The sequence below is a fragment of the Diabrotica undecimpunctata genome, chromosome 7 (assembly GCF_040954645.1).
Source record: "Diabrotica undecimpunctata isolate CICGRU chromosome 7, icDiaUnde3, whole genome shotgun sequence".
NCBI classification, from domain to species: Eukaryota; Metazoa; Arthropoda; class Insecta; order Coleoptera; family Chrysomelidae; genus Diabrotica; species Diabrotica undecimpunctata.
In genome coordinates this window covers 129279185-129297037 of record NC_092809.1, presented here as the reverse complement: position 1 = coordinate 129297037, position 17853 = coordinate 129279185, and the positions used below count along the sequence as shown (strand labels likewise).

The window sequence follows — 17853 nt, the reverse complement described above, 5'->3', positions numbered from 1 at the left end:
CATTTTCGTCTCGACTTTTAGTATGGCAATATTTTTCAATTATCTTCATGATACAATGTTGAATTTTATTTTGAAAATTTTTCATAATTTTCTTTTGGACCAGACTTTATAAAATATAATTCTAAAAAATTGTTACTTATATCTTGTTTTATTTGGAATAATTCCAATTATCCACTTCAAAAGCAACACAATCTGTTTCTTCAGTAGTATTTGATTACAATGTAATATGGATATGAGTGTATGCTCATATCATACCTGTTAAAGTATTATATTGTTTTAACAATGCCAAACAAATGGTAAATTATAAATGGAAGACGGTCGTTAATTAAAAAAAAAAACTTATATTACGATTTAAGTGACATATTTGACGTAAAACATAGAATTACAATGTTGGCGTTCTTCTGTACCAAAATCTTGCTCGGAAATCATCAGAACAAGTTAAGAATGCCGCTTGAGTAGGCGAATGAGCAATCAGTCTTACAGCGCCATTATGTCCCAAAGACATCAGCTGTTTTCTGGAAGCATTTCTTGAGTTCCACGCGCATAGAGAGGTTGTCACCTCATCAGGAAAGAGAACATAATCTTCGGTATGGTTAAATACAGCTTGAGCTTCATATTCTTGTTTGCCTGTAGTACCAGCTCCTAAAAATAAAAGATGTAATTAATATACAAATTCCAAACAGTTTTTATTATTTTAACATACAGTGTGACCCATTTTTTTAATGCCATGTAACAAATACTCTACTTATACTGGAATATAATTTAAAATAGAAAATGAAAAGGGAAAATCCCAGTGGTTGGCATATACCATAGGTTAAATAAAACTTACAATGAAGTAAAAACTTCTGATCACTCTCCGCTACTTTCCACTGCGATCAATGGGCGCTGGAGATTGAACAACAGCAACGGTATAAAACAACGTACGCCGCAAGAGAGAATCGAGTTCCGCCAGAGTGATGATCTGGTGGGAAATCCACCGGGCCTTTGACCAAAGGCCAACCGTCCTGGAGATCTATCAGAGTGTTGTTCTGAGAACAACTCCACTGTCCCTAGGGTGTTGACCGAAGGCCAACCGCTTCTGCTAAAGTGTTGATCTAATCTAGTGGCAGCTCCCGAATCCAGTCTTAGAGTGCTGATCTGAGACGGAACTGTTCCGTGACTAAGTGTTGATTAATCACTTCCCGCTCCTTGCCGCATCGAGTATTGATTGATCCGTCCACCTTTAACCCAGATTATTCCTTCTCTTTAGCGCCGTCGATACTGTCGCCAGGAGTGACATTTTATTATTTTTTATTGTACATATTACCTAGGATCTAATTTTATTTTGTTATTTATTTGTTTCGAATATATTTTTATTTAATTTAAACCTGTGTTTTACTGGGTCTGCTGTCTAACAAGCTACCCGTCAAAAAATTTTTGTGATTATTATTATGCTTATTATTTTGAAGCTATCAAATATAATAGTTGTTAGATATTTGGTTATCTACTTTATAATTTTATTAGTTCCGTATGTATTAGTACACATTCCTTATATGTGTAGCGTATATATGTAGCATTAATAGAGTTTACCGCGAGATATAATTATCCCTCTCGACTCATTCGTTACTGTTTAGTAACGTCATAGTACGTTAATACATTTTATCCTTAAGCTGTCGTAATCATCTTGTATCTTCCCAGTTATCGTTCTTGCCTTATTTCCTTTTCGTTATCTTACTTAATAGGTTTCCCTGTTCCTTTCAAAAATACGGCAGAACCAAAAATTTTCTTCGCTTTTGGTCGTCATCATGTTAACAATTTCCTGAGACCTTTCTCTATTGGCTGCTGCGTGAAATAATTCTTCTATTGTGGTAACAGACCATTACGTCTAATATTGCGCAGCTATGAAACTTTCTTTCGAGTAATCCATCTCTTTCTCTCCACTTTTCCTTGTATTATAGGGCGAAGTAGATGATATTTGGGTCCTTTAATTATATGACCAAAGTATTCTTTGTTTTTGTCCTCGTTATGATGTTTATGAGCAGACGTTCTGAATTCATCTTTTTAAGAACATTTTCAATTAAAGTGTGCGAAACCCATGCTCGTATTTTTAGGATCCGTCGATAGCACCACAATTCGAATGCTTCTAATTTGTTATGTATTGTGTGAACAATTATATATATATATATATATATATATATATATATATATATATACAAGGATTTCCACAGTTTTCACTGCATTCCTTCACTCAACCGTTTTCTCCAATTTTTCCTGTTTAGCCAGTCCCATTCCTGTAGGTTTCTTCTACTCATTGCTTCGTCCACTTCATCTCTGAAAGATCTTCGGGGTCTGCCTCTCTTTCTTCTTCCTATCGGGCTCCACTCTGTTATTCTATTTATCCACCGATTTTGGTCTGCTCTTCTGACATGTCCGTACCAGGTTAACCTTTTCTGTTCGATGTAGTCTATTATGTCGGAGTTCATTCCCATTCTCCTCTTAATCTCCATGTTATTTATTCTATCTCTTCTTGTTACTCTGCAGCTTCTCCTTAGGAATTCCATCTCTGTTGCTCTTATTTTGTTTTTGGTTTTCTTATTTATTGTCCAATTTTCACACCCATAAGTGAGAATACTTCTTGTCATGGTATTATATATTTTTTTCTTTGTTTTCATGCTGATGTTCTTATCCCATAGTACCGGGTTCAATTTTCGTATGCAGTCTCTTGTTTGTCCTAGTCTATTTTTTATATCTTCCCCCGTTGTTCCTTTGTTTGATATTATGAAGCCTAAATACTTATACTTGTCTGTTCCTTTGATTTGTTTACCTTCGTCTATTTCCAGCTGTTTTATTTCTGTATTCTCCGTTGTTAGGTATTCAGTTTTCTTTAGGTTTATTTCCATCCCATTCTTTGTATATTCCTGCTCCAGTTTTCTCATCATAAAACTGAGGTCATCCTCAGTGAACAATTATATTTATATTTATAAAATTTGTCTCGAAAGGTTGAAAACCTGGCAAGGATCCGTATACAATTAAGAGTGCTAGTGCGATATGTGTATTTGATTATTTATAAATGATACAGTCCATTATTAAGTAACCCTTGTGGTTTTTAATGTCCATGTCTCATAACCATATAATAGGATAGATCACACATAACATTTCAGGACTTTCTTGCGAATATGCATCCACATGTTTCCTGTTACATAAACCTGGTTTCCAAGTCATAAAAGCTTTACGTGATATTTCCATCCTGGTCTCTTCACTAGAGTTACAATTTACATTTAACCAACTGCCGAGGTATTTAAAATGGTATTTGCGTTTATGTCCTCTCCATTACGCGAAAGCAGACCTTGATCTATGTATATTAATCTTTCCAACCGCCACTCACTTTGTATTTGAAATGTTAAGTTTAAGGCCTTCCCGACAGCTTAGTCGAACAAAAAAACCTTTAAATATTTAGGAGTCCAATTAGAGAGTACGGGTCCATATTAACTGGAAATAAATGTAAAATAGTCAGTGTCTCAAAACGCCAAGATACGCATTTACAAGACAGTATTGGTAGACCAGAGAACTAAGGATATTCCCGTGACATTCGGTGATACAGGTATCTAAGAATGCTTTTGATAAATTTAGTGATAACATAATATGTAACAAAATATTCAAAAGATTGAATGTAATTTTTTACTTATAAACAATGTAAGATCGCTATTTGATTTTATGTACTAAAGGTAAATTATATGGATAATTTTTCGACTGTTCTAACAACCATTCAAATTTCGTCATTTTGTGTCATGTGGAACAATTTCACCCAATCATGTCAACATTAGACTGATAATTGCATTCAGTGCAATTTTCAATCCGTATGACAACACGATCGAGTTTGACAACTTCATCCAAATAAATTTCAAAATGTCACGTTTCGGCAATGAGAATGTTCAAAGTATAAATGCGCTAATCAAAGAAAAAATTCCCAGAAATACAACCTACAGTCACAAATATATTTGGGGAATATTCATGGAAATTTGCTGCGGACGAGAATATGAGTTGTATGAACATAGAAGCTTAGAAGAATTGGCGTTGATACTAAAAGATTGGGCCGTCAATATGAGAAAGAAAAACGTGGACGAATTCAAAGAGGCAACGGTGAAGACAATGTGGAACGTTTCGTACAAACTATTGCAAGAAAAGTACTATAATGACTATAATATTATGATTGAGGCGTTTAACAATATAGTGTTTAAACCAGCCCGAGATGCCCGCGATGCAATCAGGAAGAAACTACAAGCAGATCCATGTAAACGTAAGGCCAGCCAGTTAAATTGGTCTGAAATTAACAAAATAATATTGCTTTGGGATGAAGATACCCCTGAAGGTCTTATGCGTAAATTTTACCATATTGCTGCTGTAGAATTAGCGTGGCGAGGAGGGGAGGCAGTTGCTTGTCTGGTGGATTTTTTTCAAATCGAGAAAAATAACGATGACACTCCAACAAATCGCATTGAATACAATCCGGTATTCAGTAAAACGTGCCAAGGTGGTTCTAAAAGCTGTGCAAGTAGTAAATGGTTGGTTATCAATAGTGAGAGACAAAGATGCCCTGTACGTCTTTTTCATAAACTGATATCAAAACGAGGCGACAATATTACCTCACCACGACTGTTCTTAAAACCAAATCGACACTGGAAAAATGAAACTGACAAATGGTACGATAATGTACCTGTTGGAAGAAATACAATGAATGGATGGACTAAATCTTCTGCTGAAGCAATTGGCTTGAATGTAAAGGAGAAAAAGATAACAAATCACTCGAATAGATCAACTGCTGTTAGCGAATTAGCAAAAAGTGGTGTAGAAGAACAACAATTGCTAAAAATTACTGGTCATGGCAATCAGAATTCTATAAAACCATACTTGAATCTCGATCAAGAACACCACAACAAGATTATAAATATTATGCGTGGTAATAGATCTTCTATAGTAGAGAACAGCAACGAATCTAATGTTAACTTAAATTTTAATAATTGTACTTTCACTAACTGTACTTTTAATAAATAAATGTTCCGTTATGTTGAGTTATGATTTTTTTTTTCGAAAAATTATCCGCCGAATATCCATCGGCCATTGATGAATGCCTCATAATTTCATGACAAATTTCTCAAGCTCGTTGCTTGGTAACAGCACTCAGCCTTCGGCTTCGTGCTGTTACCAAGGAACGAGCTTTCGATTGTCATGAAATTATCTCATCTGTTATCAATGTCCTAGGGATATTACTACTGAAAAGTACCACAATTTTACTGAAAAAGAATAGAAAATCCGTTAAAATAAAGGTTTGTAAAGTTATTGCAAACATAGCTTCAAAAGTTGATTTTTTGAAAATTATTAATAGCTTTTCTAAAAATGCACAAAAAACTTTGATTTTGCTTAAGAATAAGGACAATGTCACAAATATTCAGCTTTAAAAATTTCATTTAACCTTTTTAAGGACATAAACACATTTTCGTACGTTTCGTTTACAATATTGAAATAATTAAAGCTCAGGAACTATGCAAAATACATATTAAGTGCATATTTGCATATTTTGGATAAATTGTATAAGTGCATATGAATTTATTAAAAGTGCATATTTTCAGGTATACCAAAATATAGACAAATATCTGAGAACGCAAGTAATGCAATTTAGCGAGGTAGGTAAAAATATCCCTCGGAAATACCCCTTATTGGTATTAGCCTAATATGACAATATGGACAGTAAAACGCGATAAGCCGGTTGCCGGTATTAAATAAAACCATAAATCAATATGGTTTTTCCCGAAAGCTTAACAAATTGCCAGAATTTATATTAGCAAAAGACAAAATGCAATTGTCGTTATGTCCATAGTTACATTTAGTTCAGTATGATGTATTCTTTGGTTCAGTAAAGTTGTGTTTAAGTGTTTGAAAATGCCAAAACAAAGGGTCCTAGGGTTGGGAAACTGGCCCTATACGCGGATGAACCGAGATCTAGGTCAACTGCGTAAGGATGTAGAAAGCAAGGAGAAACCACCACATTAAAGATCCATATGGACATCTCTTGTACATCTATCATGGCTACAGCTTTGAGAGTGAAGACTACTGATCATGTATATCGGAGTGCAAGATCCGACAGGGGAGAAATAACAACACAGATCCACGGGGCCTCCCAGGTCGTTAGCAAGTGAAACCCCCAGGTAAAAGAAAAACAGTCCATTAAAATATGCACCTGGAACGTCAAGACCATGTACGAAGCAGGCAAAATTTATAATGCCATCCATGAAATGGAAAAACTGAATATCGATATAATGGGCATCAGTGAAATGTGATGGCCTGATGCCGGAAAATGTCAAATAAACGAGCACCAAGTATATTACTCTAGAAATACAGAAGATCAACATAAGCATTGCGTCGGAATAATTTTAAATAAACCAATAAACAAATACGTTACGAATTTTGTTCCAATATCCGAGAGAATCATGCTCATTCAATTGGATTTATTCCCAGCAAAAACCAACATAATCCAAATATACGCAGACAAAGTAATAGAGGCTTGTTATTACGATTTAAGGAAAGTCCTAAGTAAGTTAAAAACCAAAGAAGTAACGCTAGTTATGGGCTACTTTAATGCCAAAATCGGTAAGGGTAGTTATGGTGAAGTAGTAGGTTCATGGGGTCTGGGTGAGCGAAATGAGAGAGGAGAACGCCTACTCACATTTGCTACGGAAGAAGAGTTGGTAATCACCAATACACTCTTCAATTTACCACACAGAAGGTTGTACACATGGCGCTCACCCGAAGATACGCCAGAAAATATCATAAGAAACCAGATTGACTATATTTTAATAAATAAAAGATTCAAAAACTCCATAACATCAGTGAAAACCTACCCTGGTGCAGATATTAAGTCAGACCGTAACTCACTTGTCGCTAAGTTTCGTCTGAAATTTAAAAAAATCTACAAACCTAATCCTATAAGATACGATCTTAAATAACTAAGAAATGATGACATAAAGCAAGAAGTACGGGAATATCTGAAGAACAACATATTTAAGTCAGAAGTAGTTGTTGACACATAAATAAACCACTTAGAAAACATTGGGAAGGACATATTAGACCAATACCTGTCACCGAAAAAGACAGAAAAGAAAAAACCATGGATGACCGACGGTATATTACAGATAATGGACAGAAGAAGAGAATCCAAGCGGAAAGACTACGTTGCATATCAATTTCTAGACAAAGAGATAAAAAAGCTGTCAGAGAAGCTAAAAATAGAAATCTGGAAGAACAGTGTGAAGAAATCGAGATATTGAAACGTAAACACGATTCCTTCAACCTCCACAAAAAGATCAAAGAAGCAGCAGGCATCTATAAATCAAAAAGACCGGGACACTTAACAGACGCTCAAGGAAATCCAATAGTTGATATTAAAGAAACAAACACAACATGGATGAACTATGTGATAACAACATTTGAAGACGATAGGAATGTCACCATCACACAAAATAAAAATGACTATACCGGACCACCTATTCTCGAAGCGGAAGTAGAAGCTGCTATAAACAACATTAAGGAGGGAAAAGCCGCAGGACCAATCGAGTTCTACTCAGAATTTTTGAAAATTATAGATAAAGATGAAGTAAAAAGACTTATTGATCTTCAACAATATATACCAAAGTGGAAAAATACCCCAACAGTGGCTAAGATCAACTTTTATAAAAATCCCTAAAAAACCCAACGCCAAAAAATGTGAAGATTATCGAATAATAAGCCTTATGAGCCATTTCCTGAAAACTTTTTTAAAAATTATACATAAAAGAATATATAAAAAGTGTGAAGAACACATGACAAACACACAATTCGGCTTCAGGGATGCATTGGGTACTCGAGAGGCACTTTTTGCAATACAAGTTCTCTTTCAAAGATGTAGAGACGTGAATTATATGTGTGATATATATATGTGTGTTTTGTTGATTACCAGAAAGCGTTCGATACAATAAAACATGATGAACTGATGAAAATATTAAATTCAAAAAGCGTTCGATAGAATAAAACATGAACTGATGAAAATATTAAATTCAATTGGTCTAGACAGCAGATATCGCCGTATAATAAACAATATCTATTACGAACAAACTGCAGCTGTTAGAGTTGGGAATCAGTTAACATACGATATAAAGATAGAAAGAGGTGTGCGACAGGGATGTATATTGTCCCCATTATTGTTCAATACATATTCAGAGCACATTATGAACCTAGCGCTAACGAACATAGACGAGGGAATACTTATAAACGGAGAACGATTGAACAACATAAGATACGCTGATGATACTGTCATTTTTGCAGACAGTCTTAAAGGTCTGCACACTTGTCTCCAAGGTGGCAGAAGTAAGTAGCAGGTTTGGGCTTGATTTTAACATCAAAAAAATCAAATACATGGTTATAAGCAAAAATAGGGTACCACCTGGTCAATTACTATTTAACCAACAACCTATAACACAAATAACCAACTTTTGTTATTAAGATAAGGATCGATAAGGCAAGATAAGCTTTCGTCAAAATGAAAAAAATCTTTAATAGCCACGATATAAAATTGGAAATAACAGTTCGTTTACTAAAATGCTACGTATTCTCCGTTCTTTTATATAGCGTGGAGTCATGGACCTTAACTGAAGCATCACTGAAGAGACTCAAAGCATTTGAGATGTGGTGCTATAGACGCATGTTGAGGATTTCCTGGATAGACAGAGTTACCAACGAAGAAGTACTACATAGAATGGGTAAAGAGCGCCTGTCATAACCATAAAACGTCGCAAACTAGAATACCTTTGCCATATAATGCGCAATGAACAACGATATGACCTACTTCGGACATAGTGCATGGGAAAAGAGGTCCAGGACGAAGAAGAATATCCTGGCTGCATAACCTGCGAAAATGGTTTAACTTAACCACTATCGGACTTTTCAGGGCAGTAGTCAACAAAGTCAGAATAGCCATGTTAGTGTCCAACATCCGTAACGGATAGGCACCATAAGAAGAAGACGGCACAGTTTTTCTCTAGAAAATTTAGAGAAACATTTAATAATATATAGTTTTAACTGTAATAATAGTATAATAAAGAATGATGATGATGATGAATCAAAGAATAAATGAATATAATGATGTAGATCAGTGATTCCCAACCTGGGGGCGATCGCCCCCCGGGGGGCGGTTTGAGATATTCAGGGGGGCGATAGAGCGAAGGGGGCGATAGAGAAAAGGGGACGTTTAGCATCCGGAAAACGAGAAATGGGTAATTGAGAAAAATAATAAAAGAGAAAAAAAAATACAATACTTTCGATCGGATATCCAAAGGATAATAAAAAGTAAATATATGTATACCAATGCAGGTAATAATAACACAAACATCTCGTCTAGTCACAGAGAGCTATGAATCATAATACAATTTAATTCTATACATTATCGTTATAATTATACATTATAACGAATTCTGCATTCTCCTTTGATCGAGCTTTCGTATTGTGCGATCATCCGCACAAAAGAGAAAGAGGGAGAAGTGGAATAAGAATGATGAGAAGTACGTTTGTCGGTTGTCGTCACTTCAAATGTGGACTTTTTCGTTCCCTAGTTTTGTAGTGTGGTATATAAAGTTGTTTTGTTTCAACTGACAGTCATTGTGTTCAGTGAATTGTTATTTTAATAAAGATACTGTGATTTATTTGTGAAACTGTTAAGTCTGTCTTTCAATTCGGACATAACCACTTATCTTATCGAACACGAGGCGTCACAATATTAGAATCATTATTAGTCACAATGTTAGAATTCGGACAGAGACGTCGACGCCTGGCAATATAATTATTTATTGAGAATTGCGAGATAGTGTTTTTATTCTTTGCCTTCTCAATAAGGTGTAATTAATTACTCTTTTGTTTTGCTCTCAAAATGTCAGCACCTAAAAAAAAGTGCCGGCAGTACTCAACGGAGAATTTGAAATAGGGATTCATTGAATTGCCAGGAAATAAGATCTACCATTGTGTCTCATTTGTGCAAAATCTTTGTCAAACGAAGCCGTGAAGCCGTCTCGGCTTATGGATCACTTGAAGAGGACGGTGAAGATGTTCTCTGCAACAAATTGAAAAGCAGAGAGTTTACTGTGCAACTTGACGAGAGTACCCTGAGGGCACAGCTTTGCTGCTGTCATATGTCCGATTCATTGACGACAATGGAGAAATGGCAGAGGAAATGCTGTTTGCTAGAAGTCTGATTACTAATACAAAAGGATCTTTCATATTTGAGGTCGTTAAGAGATTTTTTGAGGAAAAAGAGGTTCCCTTATTAAATATGATCACCTGTGCTACTGACGGTGCAGCAGCAATGACAGGAGGCCATCGGGGATTTATTGCACATCTGAAACAAGCAGTACCTGGAATTTTGTGTGTTCACTGAGTCATTCACAGAGAGCATTTGGCTGCCAAGAATTTGAGTGGGAGGTTACACGATTCTCTTCGACTTGTCATAGATGCGGTAAATAAAATTAAAGCAAAACCAAAGAATGATCGAATATTTCGTACACTTTGTGAAGAAAATGATGTGATATGATGTGATATTTAATACATTACTACTACATACGGAAGTCCGCTGGCTTTCTAAAGGCAATTGCTTAAGGCGGTTCTTCAGTCTCATCGATACTGTTATTGAATTTCTTAATACTACTGACCCCACACTGAGTACATAACTACTACAAGAGAAGCGAAATGACATCGCTTATTTATCAGATTTTTTTCAAAAATTAAATGAAATGAACCTGCAACTACAGGGGAAGAACATAAATATAGCCAAAGCGAATGGAGTAGTCGGAGCATTAATTGACAAACTATCTATTTTTGAAGAAAATATGCAGAGAAGAGATCTGACCAAATTCCCCAACTTGAAATCTTCTTGTGGTGATTCTGAGGATCTTCAAACATACTGCCTCCACCTTCAAACACTGAAAGAAGATCTGCAGTCCCGATTCCAAGATTTGACTAGTCTGAAAGTGCCAACTTGGTTTATCAATCCTTTCAGCGTGGAAGTTTCAACGGTATGTCCTTCTCTTCAAGAAAACTTGATTGATTTGAGACAAGATATTGAAATTGAAAGATTGTTTCGGGAGTGTGGGTAAAAAAGATTTTGGCCGCGGATAAAAGAAGTGTATCCAATCTTGTGGAATGCAATCAAATTATTATTATTGGCATTCCCCACAACATATCTAGTGGAGAAAGGTTTTAGTTCTGTGTGTATATTAAAAAACAGACAAAGAAATAGGCTCGACATAATAGAATGAAGGGATTTGAGGTTGTTATTAAACAACATTGAGCCAGACATAAAGAGATTATGTGAGGGACACCAGGCCCAAGGAAGCCATTAACAATTCTTTTACATACATATAACCATTTATCATTTTACGAAATGTAAAAATAAATATATATGGATACTTACCTTTTGTATAGACTCATTATTTGTTTCAATTTAATTGGGTGGGGGAGGGGGGCGATTGTAGTATTCATAACTGGTGAAACTTGTCTAAGGGGGAGATCATGGGAAAAAGGTTGGGAACCACTGATGTAGATAATACAAATTTCAATCAATATTTTTTGTGACTTTAGCATAAAATAAATAAATACCTTCAATACAAGTATTACTGCGTTTTTATTTATATGCATTAAATGCATAAAAGCATATTTTAGTGCATATTTCAACTGTTCTTTGTGCATATTTGCATGCATATTTTAGAGTTTTTTAAGAGCATATTCCCCGAGCTCTAGAAATAATACTTTAAACTTGGTTCTCAATTGCGTAGTGGCAACCGTTGTGGCCTACAATCCCACTCTCAAGTTACAGCGAAATGGAGATCAGAATCGCTTGACTTTTGAATCTCGTCGTATTTTTATATTCGTGACTCTCCTTGACAGTATTTTGAGGTTATAAGAAGAAAGCCAGGCACTGTATTTTTTTTTATTTGTCATAATTTTGTGCGACAAAAATTGGTGACTACTGAATAAATATCTAGGTTGAGTTTACCGAAAGTACAAGCTGATTATAGCCGCAAATGTCAAACATGGAACAAAAAATTTCGGTATAGCAGTGTTGGCATGTAACATCGATGAAGACATGAGAAATATGGAAATACGTGCTTGGCGGAGGAAGGCGATGGATAGGGACGACTGGAGAAAAATTCTTGGGGAGGCTAGGACCCACACAGGGTTGTAAAGCCAAAATGAATGAATGAATGAGTGTTGGCATGTTTTTTTAATGTAGATGTTGTATGCTTCAATGTATACGTGCTGCAGAAATGTTAAAATCATTTTGTTTTATTCTCATTTTAGATTAGGTACCATGTTTAGAGAGATACCTACATTATCATTTTATAGCAGAAATACAGAGAGCGTACACATTCTAAATTCTCTGTGCAAAATCCAAACAATTCAGATTTGGAGGAAATTAAAATTAAGAATGATGGCCAATCAGACGAAGAATTGGATTCCTTATTGGAATTGCCAAATAACAGAGAAACCATGGAAGAACTTTCCGAATCAAATGGTACTTCTGATACTGATAGTGACTATAATGGATATAGCAATTCCTCTAGCTTTGAGATGCAGACAACAAAATACAGTAAGAGGAGAACAACCGGTCTAACATTGTCATCTGAGCCTCCTGTACCAATACAGAGTTCCGAAATCTGGTATTCAGAGATGATTGTTGGTTCTCGCTAAAATGATCCAACCAAATGCGGGTCCGCAAACACCTAACGAGGTACTGTTAATACAACAAAATAGTACCCTCTTTCAGGAAAATTATGCAAGGTCCCAGAATGAACAGATGCTATACACGGCATGGAAACAGATGGAAATTGAGAAGATTTACGCTACGGATAGAGTAAATCAGCTCCAACTCCAGTTAGATAACTTACAAAAATTAAATGAAAGCTTGCAATTAAAATCTGCAGATCTAAAGAAAAACTTGTCCAAAGAGAAAGAACCTAAGAATGAGGAATTTCATACTGATGAGGAGGAATTAGCTGAGAAGACAGAGTGGATACGTGTCAAAAACTTCAAAAAACGTAAAATGGATACATCATTGACCCCACCACAAAAAGAGTCATATGTCCAGCAAAGAGAAGAAAAAACTAGAAAAACACAAATCCCACCTCCAATAATTGTGGAGAGTATTGCCGAATTTAGCCAATTTCATGAATTAGTCAGACTACATACTGCTAAATTCCAGATAAAAGTACTTGGAGACAAGAGCGCTAAAATTAATGTCGATAGTGAAGAAGACTCCAGAAAATTAACGAAAAAGTTGAGTGAAGTAAATCATCCATGGCATACATATTGTTGATATGATGACTCATATTTAACCTGTAAAAATGTTATTATTCTAACAAGAATTTTCTCGTAGATTCTTTGGTCCGCTATAAAACCGGTCTTCTTTCCAGGCCATTCGAGAAAGATCAACATCCAGTCGAGGGGATGCCAGACTAACGGCTGTTTGATATATATATATATATATATATATATATATATATATATATATATATATATATATAGAAATTTTCATTGTGTGAGACAGTCTGAATAGTAATATCGAGTCGAGTTTTGAAATATAACGCGCGTATTGTCGGGAATATAAATTGTAATAAATGTTGTAAATAAATTATTTAATTATAGTGTGAAATAAATTAGTGTAATATTGTACAAATAAAGACTTTAATAAACTAAGTGTTGGAATATTTTATAATAAATAAAGTTAATAAATTAGACTAATAAACTCAGTTCATTGGTGTCAGAGTGAAATATAAAATAAATTGTGAAAATGACTATGATTTATGATCTCACAGGTACGAATTTAAGAAGACATCTCGAGGACAGAGAATTAGCTTCTACCGGAAAAAAAAGCTGAGGCATTTCTTCATCCATACCGAAAGGAGGAAAGACGGGAAGAACTACCATTGTTCAGCATAAAAATACTGGTAATGCTAAGATGCCCATAAAGATACTGGTAATGCTAAGCCAATTCGTCAAACAGCTCGACGATTACCACACGCGAAAAGAGAGGAAGCTGAAACGATTGTTCAGGAAATGAAGAAAGACGGGGTGATAGAACCTTCTACGAGCCCATGGGTCTCTCCGGTGGTCTGATGAACAACGTTACCAAGAAATATAGTTATCCTTTGCCTCGGATCTACGACACATTGGATGGAAGTAAATTGTTTTCTACTTTGGATTTGAAGTCTGGATACTGGCAGGTAGAAATGGACCCAGTAGATGAAGAGAAGACAGCCTTCACCACAGGATCTGGATTGTGGCAATTCAACGTTATGCCATTTAGACTCTGTAATGCTCCTGCGACATTTGAGAGGCTTATGAAAAATGTGTTGAGGGCTATCTTGGAAAACATGCCTGGTTTATCTAGATGATATAATCGTCTTGGGAGAGACATTTGAAGACCATCTGAAGAATTTAGAAAACGATTTTAATCGACTTAAAGCTGCCCAATTGATGTTAAACCCCAAGAAGTGCCAGCTATTTCAAGGTAAAGTCAATTATCTGGGTCTTATAGTCGGTAAAGAAGAAGTGGCCGTGGATAAGAGAAAAATCGATTCCTTTAAGGAATGGCCAGAACCAACTGACAAACATCAAGTGAGAAGTTTTCTTGGACTATGTACTTACTACCGGAGGTTTATTAAAAAGTTTGCAGATATTGCTAAGCCATTAATGCGACTTACAGAGGAAGCAAGAGATTACCGCTGGGATACGGACAGCCAAAATGCCTTTGAGACCTTGAAAAAGCATTTACTCACACCACCAATTTTAGGGTATCCACTGCCAGAAGGAGAGTTTATCTTAGATACAGATGCAAGTAATGTGGGAATTGGAGGAGTACTATCTCAGATTCAAGGAGGACAGGAAAGAGTCCTTGGATATTTTAGTAAAGTTCTTTCAAAACCTGAGCGGAATTATTGCGTCACGAGAAGAGAACTTCTAGCAGTAGTGAAATCATTAGAGCACTTCTATCAATACCTCTATGGAAGGAAGTTTTTAATCCGAATCGACCATGCTGTCCTTAAGTGGTTGATTCAATTTAAGAATCCAGAGGGTCAAATAGCCAGATAGATTGACCGACTCTAAGAATACGATTTCAAGATTGAGCACCGAGCCGGAGTTAGCCACAGAAACGCTGATTCTCTTTCCAGAAGGTCATGCCCAGCAGAGTGTTCCCACTGCAACAAAACGGAATGGAAGCCCGTTTGAAAGAATACCTTTGGAAATTGCTGGGCCATTTCCAGAAAGTGAAAATAGAGGCAAGTACATGTTGGTAGTAATGGATTACTTCACTAAGTGGGTCGAGATTTACGCACTTCCAGACTAGAAGGCCGCCACCATTGCAGATAAGTTGATCAAAGAATATATCAGCCGATTTGGAGTACCTTTGGAGATCCATAGTGACCAAGGAAGGAACTTCGAAAGCGATCTATTCAAAGGAATATGTGATAGACTAGGCATGAAGAAAACAAGAACTACAGCATATCATCCGCAAACGGATGGTATGGTAGAACGGATGAATAGGACAGTTGGCAAGTATTTGACAAAGATGCTGTCCGATCATAAGCGAGACTGGGACCAATATCTTCCGTTCTTCACAATGGCCTACAGATTGCTGTTAACGAATCAACAGGCCAGACACTAGCCAGAGTCCTATTCGGACGCGAGATGCGACTACCTTGTGATCTAGAGTTTGGGTGTCGACCTGGAGAAGATGTAGCAGTTGAAGATTATATGATCGAATTACGAAGAAGAATGGACGATGTACACGAGTTGGTCCGTTCCCATCTTCAGATCGCTAGCGACTGGGGCAACTACAAAAAAAAATGAAACAAATGGATACTTACATAAATTTCCTGGACAAAAGGGCAAATAAAAATAACAAGAAAGACTCCTAGCTATTTGAAATAAGAACACCGCTTCGAAGAATCCTAACCTTGCTGGATAAAGGAAAAAAGGCTCTTCTTTTCTGATTTCACAAAAAAAAACACTGAAGTTTCTGAGGGTTAAACTGGAATCATACTGGAATTTCTGCTATACAAAAAAGAACTTCTTCAACTGGTCTGAAAAGACGACCAAAGACAAATAAAAATGAGGTTGGAACAAAATCACCGGCACATTGGACACATCCTATACGCAGCTTTAAATATTTTCAATACTCTGGTACGCGGCACAAATCACTCAAATATTTAACAAAATAGTGGTTACTCTTTCCTAATCTGCCATATTACAGAGAGTAAATTTCCACAAATTCGCCGGTTTTGACCAACTTAACTACCACACGTCCGTTCAACACCGACTTAGTTGCAAACCTCTTCCCTCAATCTCTCACGCAGATACGCAGCTCGCACTTTCCTCTCGCGTCCCCTACATACCAGTACACACCACGGAACCAGCTAAAATTCATTAGACCTACGAATCTTGGAAATAACTGGAATCTTGGAATAATAAAATGTATCTAGAAGATTCGACGAGACTTCACAAATAATTAAAGAAATATGTATTCAGAACAATGAGAAATTTGAAGAAGTCTCAAGAGCATTCGACAAGATACAGAAAAATGTAAACGACAAGATAGAAGACGTAGAAGAGAAGATCAAACAATTAGAGACCATGATAACTAACACTAAAATGCTACCACCAGTTAATACAGTAGCCTTAGATCAGGTAATAAAAGAAGAATCACCAAGAGACGAAACGACACATCATACGAGATTCAAATTGCCACCATTTGATGGAAAGTCCTCTTGGTCCATATACCTTAGACAATTTGAAGCTATTGCGACAGCCAATCATTGGACAGAACAAGAAAAAGTTGTTTCCTTGACTGCTGCTTTACGAGGTGATGTTGCGGATATCCTAAGATCAGTTCCTAAGGGTCAAAAATCATGTTACCAGACCTTGTTCACTCGACTAGACAAACGTTACGGAGATACCCACCTACAACAAGTCTATAAGGCGCAACTAAGAAGTAGAATTCAACGAGCAAGTGAAAATTTGCAAGAGTTTGAAGCAGATGTTGCTCGTATAGTGCGGTAGGCTTATCCGGAGGTACCAGACAACATTTTGGAAAAAATTGCTGTAGATACCTTCGTCAATGGGTTAAAAGAAAGTGAATTACAGACAGCTTTACGACTAGCAAGACCGAAAGTTCTAGATGAAGCGCTCGCTATTGCCTTGGAACATGAAACAGCTAGTCAAACTTCACGGAGCCATCGAGTAAGAACCATTGAAGAAGGCGACGAATCAAACGATGAACGCCTGGAAGAAATGGTACGAAAAGTAGTTCGTAACACGATGCCGAAGAGACGCGAGCCCAGATGTTGGAATTGTGATATTTGATTCCAGTTTGATATTCTCCTACCAATATTTTCACTTAATGTGACTAACCCATTGCCCAACCTTCCTCCTTTACCCCATCTTGAAACCTGCAGTGACGCCGTGAGCAATTCAGTTCACCCACGAGAGCCACATGTAGGGTTGTTATAAAAACGTACAGGGTTGTAATTTAATTTTTTTTGTAAGTATGCATTAAAAATTAATTTCTAAGCATTAGTTTAGTACGATGCCATATTATAAACAAGAGGATAACTTTTTTATTTTTTATTAATAAAATAATTACATCCTTGCTACTCATTTATTTTATATACTCGGTGAGTCTATAGTCTTAATAAAAACGTAGATGAACGACAGAATAAATTAAAACTATTGAACAACCAATCACAGGAAAGAACCCTTAAAATCATAGAACCACAATTAAACCAACTGAGTTGAGCTTTA

At 36.2% G+C, this 17853-nt stretch overlaps 1 protein-coding gene across 1 annotated transcript in view; it reads right to left on the bottom strand.

Moving 5' to 3' along the window:
* Positions 1 to 321: 321 nt before the first annotated feature.
* The window catches only part of CstF50 (cleavage stimulation factor subunit 1 Cst50), a 44309-nt gene continuing 26777 nt past the window's right edge, over positions 322 to 17853 (bottom strand). The window contains exon 5 of the mRNA XM_072538171.1: positions 322 to 642. Coding sequence (XP_072394272.1) covers positions 383 to 642 — 260 coding nt within the window. The 3' untranslated portion in view covers positions 322 to 382. The remainder of the gene's footprint in view (positions 643 to 17853) is intronic.